The sequence below is a fragment of the Mus caroli genome, chromosome 17 (genome assembly GCF_900094665.2).
Source record: "Mus caroli chromosome 17, CAROLI_EIJ_v1.1, whole genome shotgun sequence".
Taxonomy (NCBI): domain Eukaryota; kingdom Metazoa; phylum Chordata; class Mammalia; order Rodentia; family Muridae; genus Mus; species Mus caroli.
The window spans coordinates 31875595-31890808 of record NC_034586.1 but is presented as its reverse complement, the minus strand read 5'-3'; the positions used below and the strand labels follow the sequence as shown (position 1 = coordinate 31890808).

The following is a 15214-nucleotide window of genomic DNA, read 5'->3' as shown; positions in this document are numbered from 1 at the left end:
AGCATGGCCCATTAAACCACAATGCATTCAATTGCTTTTCTAAAACCAATCGGGTCTATCTTGGGGAAACTGGTCCCTACTTCTGACCTAGTTAGGGTTTCTATTGCTATGAAGAGGGCAGCTACTCATAAAAACATTTAATTAGGGTTAGCTTACAAGTTGAGAGGCTTAGTCCTTTATCAGCATGGTACTCCAAGCTTTGTACATGTGGATCAGCAGGCAACAAAAATTGAGCTTCTGCAACCTCAAAGCCCCAGTAAAACTTACTGCCACCTGCTGTGGGGCCATTTCCATTTAAACCACCACAGAACCATTCGGCCTCCCAGGTTCCAGGTTTCCTCTGGCATTGGAGCTCAGCCACCAGGCCTTTCATGTTCCAGAGATCAGGTGAAGGTTAAAGCGAGGGCTCTTAGGGCTGGTAGAGGAGAATGGGTTTCACAGAACGCTATTTAAGCCTCAACTGATGACACCCCATAAGGGGAGTATGATGTGATGTGTGTGTGTAGCTAGGTTTCTATGGAACATTTGAAGAAACCTGTAAAGAAAAGGTACTCGACACTACTAGGCAAAGGAGCCAGGAAAATCCGACTTTTATTTCTTAAATACTGTGAAGGAAGGGGGGAAGTGGTCCCCTGGTGAGAAAGCTAGGGGTCATCAGCAAATGCCCGATGGGCATTAGGGAAGCGCTGGGGGCTGTAGTTGGGATCTTCCTGCAGTCGTTTTTGGATATCAGACCGGAGCTAGAAAGAGAAAACACAAGCAGGTCAGGAGCAGCCCTGGTTTCAGACCTATGATCCCAGAAAGCACAAAGACCAACCCTTAGGAAATATGTTCCCCACCAGCCATGCTGGCAAGCCCAATATGAGATTGCTAAGCCTTCCCAAATGCCACAAGGAAAACCCTGACCATCAAGGGAAGCAGGAACCTGGCCCAACCCCTCCCAACAGACCATCCCTATTCTGCTGCAAAGTGGGGGCACCTGCTGCCTGTAGCTCTCCTGAACCTCTGGTGCCTCCAGGTCCCGGCTCAGGCTCTCGGGGCTTGTCAGGGGCCGAGCTCCGGCTGCCTTAGCTGCCCGGCTCACTGCCTCTGAGAGTAGCAGCTGGGGGCCCTCACCCTGCATTGTCTGGGGGACAGGTTGAGAGGGAAAAGGGGATCAATATCAGACCCAGTGCCACCACCCAGTTCACCCTTTCCATTAGATAACCAGTGTCTATACTAGTATAGGGCAGGGAACACCCTGCACATGGTTCTGACAGCAAAGAAGGCACCAGCAGGTCAAATCACCTAGGATTTGGAGCTAGCTATTCTTCAAGGCAAAGCCCACCTTACAAACCTAATCACTTGGGAGGTGACACAGCTGAGGAACCAGAACTGCCAGAAAACAGTAAGGTTGAAGGCCCATATACCAATGTACCAAACATGAACAAGTCTGACTCACAAACAGGCTTCCTAACTAGATGAAGAGACTGAACTAGCAAGCAAAAGCCTCTAGCTCAACAAGGGTACTGGACAGAGACACAGCCGCAGCAAAGAGACCAACCTTTCGTCTCTTGGCAGGCATGCCACTGAGGTAGGCATCACTCAGGGGCGGCTGAGGTTTCACCTTCCGCTGGCTCTGAATGTCCTGCTGGATAATAGGGACCCATTCCTGGGGAGGAAAGGATTTGCCATAATTCCCACAACTTACAGCTCTTTAACCCACTGGGTCACCTCCTGCCACTTACAGGGGGGACTGCAGCTGCCCAGGGTTCTGCATCAGCTGAAGCTCCATCTTGTTCATCTCGGGAACCTCCTTCAGGAGCAGGGGGTGGGCCTCGGGACATGGCTTCTTCTGCTGTTGTTCCAGGGGCTGGGGAAGCATTCTCTCTCTATAAAGCATGTAACAGGAAGGTCCAGACTTCAGAACTCTTTGCTCCCAAGCCCCTTTTCTCGCAGCCATCTACTCCATATTATTTGGCTTTTCAAACAGTACCTGAGGTTCAGGGGAAGTTCTTTCTGCTCCCTGAACTTCCATCGGCTCTTCAGGAAGTGTCTGTGAAATTGGTCAAAGAAATATAAAGGGGATGTGGTGGGAGGGGCCAGTCCAGTCCATCTCTTCAGTGTCTTTACATCCTGACACCACCCCCTATTGGACCGCTTACCTGAGGAGGATCACCAACCCTACGAACATATCTGAGGATAGCGTCGGGCCCCACAGGCATGTGCTCCAAGACCACCTGAAGCCTCAGTCCCATCATGGTTGTCAGCCAGCTCACCAAGGATGGATTCACCCCGCGAGACATGCGGCGCTGAGGGCCAGAAAACAGATTGACCATATAACTCTCAAGCTACTTTTGCAATCTATTACATCCAGGGCAACAGGTAGAGTGTTTGGAAAAGAAAAAACTCACAGGACATAACAAAAAAGCCGGAGACCTAGAATTGGGTGGTACTTACAATTCGGCCATTGATGACAGCAGCAAGCTCCATTTGCTGTCCCCCCAAGCAGTGGAGGTTCAGGGCCAAACATTCAAAAAGGCCCTGGTTGCACAGCTCCAGCAACCGGGCTCCAAATCCACTGTCTGCGGGGAGGATGTGAGAGAGCACATGATTCTAGCAGTCCTGCGTGGACAGGACACACTACCTGTGATTGGCTGGCCCCCAGCCTGACCTGTACAGTGCAGCACATGAGCAGCAATGCTGTTAAACTGCTCTTGGAGAAATTCTAAATTTGTCCGGATGATATCCACACCTGGCTGGACCTGTACCAAAGACTGAGACAAGACACGCCAAGAACTCCGAATCAGTACTTTAAGATCTAGAAGAGGAAGCAGACACACACCCCCACACCCCCAACCCAAACCCTGACCTGACTGGAAGGAAATAGACAAAGGACACTTACAAAACTCTCCCTTACATACTCTTCCAGCCCAGTGATCAGTGTGTGGGTCGCCATCTGTAGGAAACACCACAGGTCAGGTTTTGCCCACAGCCTTCAAAAACCTTACTCCTACCCCCTACAACTCCAGGGCTTGGGCTGAAGCACAGCTTTCACTGTCTAACAGGCAGGCAGTCAGGATTAAAAAAGAGGGCCGGGAAGAAGAAAACCTCTGCGATCTGGGCTCTCACTTACCCGAATGTTGCTAGGCGTGGGCTCCTGGCCACCCAGGTAGTGCTGGTGGAAGAAAGATCGCAGCTGTGGCTGGAGCCGCTGCAGTGGCTGGAAATGGCCATGGAGAAGCATCACCACATCCACCATGGAGAAATTCTGGCACAGAAGAGAGAGCAGAGCTCCGAAGAATCCTAGGGAAAAAGGGAGGGAGGGACGGAAGTGAGCGACTACCTTCACTTGCTTGCCTAGCCCCATAGACCATCAGCTAATCCCATCTTACTAGTAAAGGAGGGCCACTACCTCCCCTGGCTGCTATTTCCCCAAACTGTAACACCCACATTTTGCTTACCAAGGGCGCCATCAGCCCCAGGCTCAAAGATGTTGCTGGATCCACTGAGGCGTTGGATGAAGGCAGCAATACTCTCACTGCTGCCAGCGCGAGCCCCCAAGGAGCCCAGGAGGGAGCTCAACACGCCCTGCACCACTGAGGTGAAAAACTCTGGTGGCAGGCTCTCAGGACCTAAACCTCCAGGACTTGCTGTTCCACCAGAAGGGGACCCTGGTGGGGGTGTGGTCTGCTGCTCTGGGGCAGGGGGTGGGGGTGGAGGAGGTGGAGGGGGTGGAGGGGCCGTCTGTGATGCCTAGAAGAAGAAATTAAGAATAGAAGATAAAGACCACAAGGTCAAGAATATAAAATTGCACTGCTGACACAACAAGGCCTGTAAGAGGTGAGAGAGCTAGATTCTGATCTTGACTTTAAAAACAAAACAAAACAAAACAAACAAACCTATTTTATCACTGTTTTTATTATGTACGGGCATTCTGCCTTCCTGTATGTCTGAGAAATATGTGTATCTATTTCCCATGGAGACCAGAAGAGGGTGTTGAATTCCCTGGAACTGGAGTTCCAGATGGCTGTGAGCCACCATGTGGGTGCTAAGAATCAATCCCAGGTCCTCTGCGAGAACAAGAACCAGCTCTGACGTCAGCATCTTAGGACACTGAATGGATAAGCCACACCAGAGCTGTCACTCAGCAGCTAGAGAACCACAACAGAATACCATTGCTCTATGAGCCTGGGGGTAAAAAGGGCAGTACAGCCGGCCACTCACCTGCAAAAAATCAGTCATGCCCTGGAGAAAAGCAGGGACACCAGGCATTGCCACAGTGATGGTGGGAGAAGCCATGCCTGGCCCCCCAGCTCCTGGCCCTGCAGGCCCCAGCAGATTTCCCAGGAGCTGAGAGAACTGAAGATCAGCCGCAGAGGGCTGAGGAGGTGGAGGCTGGGCAGGACCCCCAGGAGCAGGGCCAGCTGTGGTAGCTGTGTTGGTAGTGCCAGCACTAGCTGAAGCAGTGGCAGGAGCTGGAGCTGGAGTTGGAGCCGGAGCTGGGGCCTGGGCCTGAGCCTGGGCCTGAGCCTGAGCCTGGGCTTGGGCTTGAGCCTGAGCCTGAGCCATTCCTGGAGTCCCCTGAGCTGTCAGGAACCAAGGAGAGTACAATGTGAACAAGAGCCATATTCTAGCTGCCTCATTCCCATCTCATCTTTCCAGCAGGAAAACAAAAACTAAGTGTGTCCACTCCACAGGGGCTAGGTGTAACCAGCGAGCAGGACAGGGAAGGTCATCAGGCACTGCTGCATGACGCTCATTGGCCCCCAAATCAATCTCATTAGCTCAGGCTAACTTACAAGTTAAGTCTAGAGTCCACGATGTCCTTGAACTGTTATCCTCCAGTCCCAGCCTCCCAGGCACTGTCATACCCAGTGGCAGCTGGAAATGTCTAAAGTTTGAGCTAGGAGAGAACAGGACTCACCCACAAGAACCGGCTGCATAAGAAGTTGCCCCACAAGGCCGCTCACCATCTGGGCCAATGAAGTGTTTGTACCCAGCCCAGCGCCCTGCTAGGGAACAGGAGGATTCAGTCTTGTCCTTCCAACAATCCACCATGATTTCCCCACTGGTACTTCCCCCAACCCTTGCTCACCAGAGCTCCAGAGACTGGAGGTCCCCCAGGATGGGAAGGCCGAGCCTGTGGAGGAGTGGGCCGGGCAATCACCACCCGAGTTGGTGCTGTTGGGAAGCCGGGCACCTGCTGTCCTGTGTGTAGCAAAAAGAGACATCAAAGAGAGCTGAGGGTTCAGTCCTTGCCTGCCAGCAGACAATGCCCACCACCATGAACTACGCCCCACCGCCCAGTCCTCCCCTTCCAGGTCATTACCTGCGGCCGCGGAGGCAACAGCTGCCACCATGGCCTGATGAGTGATCTGGTGGGCGACGGCGTGCATGAACTCAGGGGGCAGGGAGGGCAGCTGGATGAGGGTGGAGCCTGGGGGGTGGGTCTGATGTAACCTTGAACCTGGACCCCTTCAGCCCACCCACTCAGCCCTACCCCTTTTTCTACCCAGAGCTCTCAGCCTACACTGATCATCTTATTCTTACCCAGGGTCTGTCCATGACCAGGAGGTCCCAGTGGACCAGTGGGAGCACTCGGCACACCACCAGGCTGTGCTCCAGAATCTGAGCAAGCAGACAGACAGAAAACTGTCAGAATGTGGGGCCAAAGCCATCCACCCATCATGCCTTCAAAACCCTGCCCTGTCCCCATGGCAACAGGAAGGCTGGGTTCCCTTCACACAAATCCAAGGCCAAAGCACCTCCCTTGAGCCCTTCCCACATAGCACTGGCCTTCCCTCCCTGCTCCCACGGCTCTCTTCTACCAGTAATTGTCCTAACTCACCTTGAATGTTCATGTGCATCATGACCACGGGCTCCACACTCTGGTGGGAAATCCGGATGACCCGTGGGTGGCTGGTGGCTGGTGGCGGTGCTGGCCCTGGTGGGGGAGCTCCTTCAGTTGATGAATCAACAGTGGTGGAAGAGGGAGGCAGGGATGTGGCCTGGGCAGAACCTGGGGTTGCTGCCTCCGCACCAGGAGCTGGTGGAGGCCGAGCCCCATTGCCTGTCATGGTCACAGTAGTCCCCACATTGATCTGGAAGAGAGATGGACATGCAGACAGATAGGTATGAGAAACACAAGAGTCTAATCCAGAGTGCCAGGAGAGTCACCTCGAAAGACTATAGCTTCACCAGCACAGCCTCCCCAGGCTTCTTGCTTTCCAGCCTCCCAGAAGCCAGGAGTCTTCCTCCTGGACCATGCTCCCTGCTCTCCCGCCAGCCAGGCTCCTCGCACTCACCTGAATAGGAATGGCTGCCTGCTGGAGCACCATGGGAGTCGTGTAGTGAGACATAGGCCGAACCACGTGCAGGTGCCGTGGGGGTGCACAGGCTAGATTGCAGCGCAGATCAGACAATGCCACAAAAGTGTTGCCCAGTAGCCGCAGGCTCTCCCCAACCAAGTTGATCAACCTCTGGTCCTCCTCACGGCCCTCATGCTGTACCCAGGACAAACCCAGAATAGCATGAAATTAAGAACAGGGATGGGGGTGGATGGGGGGGAGGGGAGTGGAATATGGAGTGTAAAAAATGAATTAAAAATAAATAAAAGAAAAAGGAAAAAAAAAGAAAAAAGAACAAAAACAGGGATGACTGCCTCTGAAACTATGCCATGCCCTGTTTCTGGAAGCTTCTGCATGAACCAAAGTGTCCAAAAAAAAAAAAAAAANNAAAACTCAAATAAATTCTATCCAATACACATATGGAATTTTCTATAAAACATGGCAAATATTAAGCAACCACCTGAAATTCTTTTTATTCTGTACGTTCCCTAAACAATGGGACAGTCAGGACATACTGACTGAGCCCTTCCCACATAGTACTGGCCACCACCCCCATAACAGGATGCTCTCCTACTGAGGATTCTGTGCTAATCCTGAGGACAGTGAAGGACTATGTGTGTCTCAACCTGTTGCTCTGAGGTACCAGAAAGGGAAGGCCATTGAAAGGCTCACGTTGTTGTTGTAGTCTGTAGTGGCAGCAGCACCCAGGACCTCACAGTAGCGCTGTAGGAAAGGCTGAAGTCGGCGCTGCAAGCGCTGAAGCTCCTGGAGCACCTCCACGTGCTCTGCAGGGGAAGGGTGGCTGTGGACACAGCAGGGCAGTGAGTGAGGGCTGTCCTCAGAGCCCTACCATTCCCCAGGAACTCTCTCAGCCAAGAGGAGAAGGCAAAGTGCTCCACCCCTGGCTGTGCTGTGCAAAGGAGGCAAAGGAGCAAAACCCAGACAAGGCCTCTGCAAACCACGGCTCCAGGGGCATCCAAGATCATCCTGCCTTCTGCAAGGCTGCCAGGCCTACCAACCTCTATCTACATGAGCTGACCTCTGACCCTGCTATACTACGACTGAAAGACCCACCCCTAGCAACCACTTCCCTCTCCTCACAGCCTTCCCAGTCCAAGTCCCCAAAGGTTTCCTGCATCTCTCACTTGGGTGCATTTGTCTCTGGCGCAGGAGCAGGGCCTGTGGGAGCTGGGCCTGCTGGAGCTGGGCCTGAGGGCGCAAGCTCTGGAGTCTGGGTTGGGGGACGTTCCTCCATTTCTTCTGACTCCATGGGCTCTCGAGGAGGAGCTTCACTTTCGACTGGTTCTGATGTCTGTGAGTTCAAGGCTACCGTCTCTGAGGCCACATTCTGCGGTGTCTGTGGGGGTGGCTGACTGGCCTGTGCTTGGGTTCCCCCTCGACACTGAGGGCGGAAGAAGAGTCAGGACACCAAAGGCAGAAAAATATTACTGCTGTTGAGGTTTCTGCAGACCAAACAAGAGTGGAGATGGCGCCCCCAAAAGCAGGGCTATGCATTCCCGTGACCACAGTATCTACAGTGTTTACAGAGAGGAAAAGCTCTCATTTCCACAAAGAGAGGAAATGGTCCCAGGCTGCAACTATAACACACTGACAAAGGTAGGATACCCCTAAACTGAACACAATTAGCTACCCCTAAACTGAACAAGACAGTTAAGATAGTTAAGAAGTGCCTGGTGGAGGTGGCACACAACTTTATTCCCAGCACTCAGGAGGCAGAGGCAAGCAAATCTTTGTGTGGTCAAGGGCAGCCTCATCTACAGAGTGAGTTCCCGGACAGCCAGGGCTGCAAAGAGAAACCCTGTTTCAAAACCAAACCAACCAACCAACAAACAAACAAAAAGCAAAAAAAGGAAGGAAACTTAAAAACTGCAGCATGCAGCCATGCATGTTCTCTCAAACCTATACTCAGAGCACTTTGAGAAGAGGAGCTAGAAGGTACTCTCAGTTCAAGGGCAGCCCAAGACAGTGTGAGTAAAAGAAGGGGGGTGGTAATGGCTACTTCTTTAAGGGAAGGATGTCTATGGCATCATCTGGCAAGTCTGACATGAACTCTTCACACAGCAGGGGTCGGAAGGCTTGGCAGCCGCACACAGCAGTGGCACAGGCCTGTGAGTCTCACTTGAGAAGCTGAAGCATGCAGACTGGCAGTAGTGACACAGCCTCACAAAGACACTATCTCTGCCTAAGAGAACTACAGAGGAAACCCCAGACTAGGGAGGCAGCCTCCCGCAGCCCATGTGAACCTTGCCAGGAAGAACACAAAATCAACTCTAGCCTACCAGACTTGCCCACTCACCTCCATCCGGGACAGTAAGGTCTGTATATCCCTAATCATGTGCTGAGCCATCACCAGCCGGACCCGGGGCTCACTCTATAAGACAAGGATGTTCACAGCAGGTCTGAGAGAAATTCATGAGCTCTACAACATACTAAACCAGTTCCCAGGCATCTCCTCAGCCAGGTCCTCCCCCACCTCATGGCCTCCTTCTCCCAGATCCCCTTCCCTGACCCTCCCAGGCCCCTCAATACCTGAATTGGGGCCTGTTCCATGTTGATGTGAACATCCACAGCAGAGCCGTCACTCTGGGGAAAGGGCAAGGGAAGTTGCTCTGGGAGAAGCCACATACTAAAACCTTCACACTACCAATTCCTTCCTAGAGCCCCTACCCTCCTTTCTTCAAAAACTGAGGCCAGTACCAATCAGAGTGCTTTCCAAGCCAAATGCAATCTTTCAAGACACTTATCTTCCAAGCTCCCTGCAGCTGCCATAACCAAAGCTACTCTTCCCAACAAAACCCTCCCACGTAAGAAACACAGGCTCACAGGAAGATTGAAGGTTCCAACCATGACATAGCTGTTGGCATTCCGGTCATGAACAGAAGCCCCAGGGCCCCGAGTGCCAGGCAGAGGTGTCCCACCATGAGTTGATGAGGCAGAGCCTGTCCCAGAAGATGCTCCAGAAGGAAGCTGAGTCTGAGGAGGAGCCCGTTCCACCAGGTGAATAACCTTTCCCCCAACGTCTGCAGAAAGAGAGATACACAGCAAACCTTTTAAGTCCATAAAACGGATGCCTCCCTCCAGCCAGCAGCCTTAAGCTCAGCAGCCCCGAGCCCCTTACTGTACTCCTGGAGCTTCTTATCGTCTTGTAGGACCCGGCCCTGGTAGATGAGCCGCTGCTTCTCGGAAGGGATGCTGACAGAGGCAGCTATGTGTTCCTTAAACTCCTTTACATTCATCTGAAAGGAGAGCCATGCACTGATATCAGAAAGTGAGAGAAAGAATGAAGAGGGAGGGACACCTGACTTCAGATGCCAACATCAAAATCAGACAGTCTCACTAGCCAACTATATCAACAAGCCGATATTTATTATGTCCAAAAATAAATAAATAAATTAATTAATTAATTAAAGAGTGAGGCTGGAGAAATGGCTCGGTGGTTAAGAGCTCATATTGGTCTTGCAGAGGACCTCAGTTCAATTTCCAACATCCACATTGGGCAGCAGCTCACAACTACTGGTAAACACAGCTTTAGGAGACTCAGTGTCTCTGGTTTCTATGAGCGTTTGTACCCAGAGGCAGAGGCACATACCAATACATAATTAAAAATAAGTGGGATGTGGTGGTGTATGCCTCCAGCATTTGAGAGGCAGAAGCAGGTGGATCTCTTGTGAGTTTGAGGCCTGCCTGATTTACGTAGTGAATTCTAAAATAGACCAATGTACAGAGATTAAATTAAATTAAAAAAAAAATCCAAATCACAACAACAGTAAATAAATAAAACTGTAAGAAAGAAGCCAAATAGCTCTCCCTTTCTCCTTCTTTGCTATCTAGTATGTAGAAATACTAGTGATCCTTTTCTAAACTAAAACAATAGCAAGTATTCATGGCCATAATCTCAAAGCTGAATGCAGATAGAGAGGCACTGGCACAGCCACTAATCTCAAGGATGCAGAGCTAAGCTAGGTGGATCTGACTACCAGGACAGCCATGACTGCAAAGTGAAACCCTGACTTAGAACACAAAATGAAGCAGGGCGTGGTGACATACGCCTTTAATCCCAGCACTTGGGAGGCAAGAGGCAGGCGGATTTCTGAGTTCGAGGCCAGCCTGATCTACAAAGTGAGTTCCAGGACAGCCAGGGCTATACAGAGAAACCCTGTCTCGAAAAAACAATAACAAGAAAACCAAAAAAACAAAAAAACCACACACACAAAATGATCGAAACAAAAACAAAAACCCACACAAAATGAGGGGCTGGAGAGATGGCTCAGTGTTGCTTTCACACAGTACCAGACATCAATTCCTAGCACCCACATAATAGTTAGCAACCATCTGTAACAAAGTAGGGGCTATGTTTTCCTAACTTCCACATGAGGAAAAGGCCACAGGTTGCAGAATGTGACCTTCTCAGGCACCAAGTGCACACAAGGTGCACATATGTATTTCCAGAGAAAGCACTCACATATAAAATAAAAACAAATACAATCTTCTAAAAGAAATCGACAATACACACAACCCAAAACAACCATCACCACCATGGTAAGTAATACGGGGTTGGGAGCCAGGGTCTGGAAAGATAGCTAACAAAGGTCAGAAAGGAACACACAATATACGGTTCAGTAGTAAGTGCTCTGTGCTAGAGCAGTCCAAGGTTCAGTGCCCATCAGAACCACATACATGCAATAAATAAATAAATGAATAAACAAATATAAGGGAAGGTGGAAAAAAAGAACAAACAAACCAAAAATAGCAATGGCATACAACTGAAACCCCAAGCTTGGAAAGCAGAGACAGGAGGATCATGAGCACAAGACCATCAGTTCTAAGACATTTCACTATGTAAGAAAAAAAGGACCAAACCAAGTCAGATGTGGTACATCTACAACCCTATAATCCTCTGTTATAGTGCATATAATCCTAGCACATAGACGACGAAGGCACAATGGTCAGAGGCCAAAGTCAGCCTGGGCTATAGGAGATCCTGTGCCCACCTCCTGGCAAGTCAGCCTGGACTATAGGAGATCCTGTTCTCACCTCCCAGAAAGTCAGCCTGGGCTATCCTGTGCCCACCTCCTGGATAGTCAGCCTGGGCTATAGGAGATGCTGTACCCACCTCCCGGAAAGACAAGTAAGTAATTCTTGGTAGGGCCAAATTAACTATCACAGGTACCTACAAACAAAAGTCTATGTGGCTTTTTAAATATCTGCTTTAGAAAACCACGAAAATGACCTGCTCATGGTGGTGTCTCAAAGAATTATGCAGTGGCCACAGTGCACTAAGGTCAGGAGGCTCAAACCATGCCTCAGCTATTGGCAAGTCTACTTCACAGTGGATGAAAGCAGGTTTCCTTGATCTTATAAAAATAGTACCAAGCTGTGAACAATCTGTTTAAAAAAGAACACCCATACCAAACTTGTCTGAGGTCCCTGTGACACACCATACTTGTCCAAGGTGCCCCCTGTGTTGTGTCTGGTCCCAAAGGCCAGAGCCATGTCTGTCCCTTTGGGCTGGGATCTGCCCAGAACAGATCTGCTCCTCTCTACTTTCCTCTTCACTGAGTTCTGTCAAGGTGAAGACAGGCTCCAAATCGGCCTCACTCAACAGTAACCACATCCCCTCACTCAATAGGAACATCAGATGTCCTATCCAGTAAGGGACAAAAGAGTCAATGACAAGAAAATCAGGCGCATCCTTCTACAAAGTACTGGTGTCTCACCTGGGCCCCCACAATAAAAGTCCGAGTCTGAGAGTCCAGGGTCTTCACCAGTACCTCCAGGCTGTCAGGCTCCTCCATAGCGGTACTGGCACTATCACTCGGCTCCATGGCCGACAGCTCTCTAAAGAAGAACGGGAGGGGGGGTGGGTTCGCTGTCGGTCGCACTGTATTTTATACACCCGGAAGCCTCTCTGGACCCAATCTCCGCCCCAATCCCTTCAAAGTTTCTCATACACAAGCAGATATATTCATCATCCTCCTCATCCCCCCTTTTTGATTCGGGGGCACAGGAACAGAAACACAAAGGGTAGGAGATCGACGGCATAGGGAGATGAAGGACGAGAGGTGGGAGGGGCTCCACCATGCCAATCACAATAGGGAGAGCCAGTTGGGCTAGGAATCAGGGAAGCAAGCACGAGACCGACCAGAAGCCAGTGTCATCACCGGTCGCGACCGAGCAAGCGCCCGAGAGATCGGGAAATCCTAGGACAACGCGAGGGGTGGGGGGAGGGTCGCGCTAGACTCGGCAGAGAAAAGTGGCTTCGCGCACGCGCAGCACCACAATCGAACCCGCCTAAATCACCACCGACCCAAGACCGCGGACACTCACGGGAGGCTGGACGGGCTCGCTGACCGCCCCCGCCTTCCGCCTCCGTCTTTCCTCGGTATTCCAGCAACACGACTTAACAAACACGCGACCAAACACATACAAACACACATACACAGCCCACCACCCTGTGGCTCCGCCCCCGACGTCCCCACAGTACCGTCACTTCCGGTCTCCCCCAACCTGGCACCAAGGGCCACTTCCGTTTCCCCGATCGTATTTGGGGGATCTCGAGGCGGTACTTCCGGCTCCCCCAGTCTCCCCCGATTTACTTTCGTGGGGCACGATGAGAAAGTCCACAGCCCCGAACAGTGAGTTTCTGGGGGGCGAGACGGGCCCGGGCCGGCCGAGATGGGAGGGAGCCGACCACCCGGAGGAGCCGCCGCCGCCGTCGTCGCCCGGGGGACCGCACTGCGCCTGCGTGAGCGGCGCCACGCGTGCGCAAACTCTAAGTACTTCCCCGCCCCCCACCGGCTATGTGCGTTTCTTCCCTGCGCGCGCCAGAGCGCAACCGGACCGGGGTGGCTACTGGAAACGCCTGAAGAAAAATGACTGGGTGAGATGCTGCAATTTCCTCGAGAAAAATTGTGAGACTTGTGTGGATTGCACCTCGTTAATCAACGTCCCATCTTGATGGTCAGAGACGTTTACAGGCACAATTCTAACTACCTAAAACTCTTCAAGACCTCTGGTCCTCCCATCATTTCTGTTCTTCCGGAAGCCACTCTTTTTCGTGGACGGCTGCTGGCGTTCCGCGGGCTGTGTTTGCTTGTGCCCGACTCTAGTTCCTGGCGGGATTAGGCCGGTTGAGCCATTTGCAGACTTTGAGCATCCTATTTATTGAGATCTCCGAGGGAGTGCCATGTTTAAGGATAAAAAAAAATTCTATTGCATTTTTTGGTTTTGAGACATTTCTACTGCTTTTTAAGAGCTTTGTAGAAAAAAGAAAGAAAAGAGAACGGGTGCCTTGCGGATCAGATTAAAGGACAAGACTTTAAGAAAGGGGAACCGAGGGACTGGAGAGATGGCTCAGAGGGAAGTTAAGAGCACTGTCTGCTCTTCCAAAGATCCTGAGTTCAATTCCCAGCAACTACAAGGTGGCTCACAACCATCCGTAATGAGATCTGACGCCCTCTTCTGGTGTGTCTGAAGACAGCGACAGTGTACTCACATACATAAAATAAATAAATCTTTTTAAAAAGAAAAGAAAAACCGGGCGTGGTGGCGTGCCTTTAATCCCAGCACTTGGGAGGCAGAGGCAGGCGGATTTCTGAGTTCAAGGCCAGCCTGGTCTACAAAGTAAGTTCCAGGACAGCCAGGGCTACACAGAGAAACCCTGTCTCGAAAAAACAAAAACAAACAAAACAAAAAAAGAGAAAAAGAAAGGGGATTGAAAGGCCCACCTCCAAGGGAGTTGAACGGTTAAGTTTCTCTCTCTGCATTCTTCCCTACTTATTCTTAGATGCCAGTACTGATGAGACTTTCAGTAAGCATTGTATGATGAGCCTTTTACATGCTGTCACACTGTTACCCTGAATTGCCTGGAACTCATAAGGACAATGTTCCCCACACCACCACCCAGTGCAGGGTCGTTTGTCACTCTTAACAGAATATATTTACATTTTGAATTTTTTTTCCCTCCGAGATAGGATTTCACTATGTAGGTCTGGATGTCCTGTAACTCACAGAAACCCACCTCCCTCTGCATCCCAGATGCTGGGATAAAAGAAGTTAAATATTTTTTAAAAAATACTTTTCAAGGGTGGGGGAGGGGTGCATGGCCTGCGTCTGCAACAGCACAGTGCAAATGTGGAGATCGAGGGAAATGTAGTGTCCTCTCACTGTGTGGGGACCAGGGGATCAAAGTCAGGTCCTTCGGCTTGGGTTGCCATCTGCCAAGCACCCTCACTGCTGAGCCACTTCCCCAGACCCACATTTAGTATTTTATTATAAAAATTTCTGCCGGGCGTGGTGGTACACGCCTTTAATCCCAGCACGTGGGAGGCAGAGGCAGGCGGATTTCTGAGTTCTAGGCCAGCCTAGTCTACAGAGTGAGTGCCAGGACAGCCAGGGCTACACAGAGAAACTCTGTCTCAAAAAAACCTAAATAAATAAATAAATAAATAAATAAAAATTTCATGGGCTAGAGAGAAGTCCTGAGTTCAATTCCCAGCAACCATATAGTGGCTCACAACCATCTGTAATGGGATCTAATGCCCTCTTCTGGTGTGTCTGAAGCACAGCAGCAGTGTACTCATGAATAAAATAAGTTAATAAATCTTTAAAAATCACTACCAGCAATTGCCGTGGGTGCTTTGCAGTAACTGATGATAATGGATATTTCCTTCAGACTTGATGTATGCATGGTCCCATTTAATCCTGAGACTAATGGGTTGCCCATTCCAGAGATGGGGAAAACAGAGATAGAAATTAGTACAATTGCCCCAGGAGGCTGGATCGTTTTTACCTCTGAGTCTGCTTGGTATGCATAACTAACAGTCAAGTCAGGGGTTAGACCCACTCTTGGTTTTTTTTTTTTT

At 50.7% G+C, this 15214-nt stretch overlaps 1 protein-coding gene across 17 annotated transcripts; it reads right to left on the bottom strand.

Annotated features, from left to right (window-relative positions):
• Positions 1–562: 562 nt before the first annotated feature.
• Positions 563–13124, bottom strand: Bag6 (BCL2 associated athanogene 6). 17 transcript variants are annotated; one of them, XM_021185880.2, is made up of 26 exons: positions 12835–13077; positions 12068–12188; positions 9469–9586; positions 9174–9370; positions 8880–8933; positions 8647–8721; positions 7475–7731; positions 7002–7131; positions 6288–6485; positions 5831–6083; positions 5533–5610; positions 5312–5419; positions 5078–5190; positions 4907–4994; positions 4207–4568; positions 3444–3735; positions 3116–3285; positions 2885–2938; positions 2654–2756; positions 2440–2564; positions 2145–2291; positions 1976–2035; positions 1728–1871; positions 1544–1651; positions 980–1126; positions 563–740 (listed from the first exon to the last, which is right to left on the bottom strand). In XM_021185880.2, exons 2-26 carry the CDS (start codon positions 12173–12175, stop codon positions 645–647), a joined length of 3585 nt encoding a protein of 1194 aa, XP_021041539.1. In that variant the 5' UTR covers positions 12176–12188; positions 12835–13077; the 3' UTR covers positions 563–644. The 17 variants fall into 17 exon arrangements, with proteins under 17 accessions (XP_021041539.1, XP_021041533.1, XP_029327379.1 ...); XM_021185874.1 differs by lacking the exon at positions 12835–13077 and adding an exon at positions 12678–12827; XM_029471519.1 differs by lacking the exon at positions 12835–13077 and adding an exon at positions 12678–12827 and having other exon boundaries at positions 1544–1630.
• Between the last annotated feature and the right edge of the window lie 2090 nt (positions 13125–15214).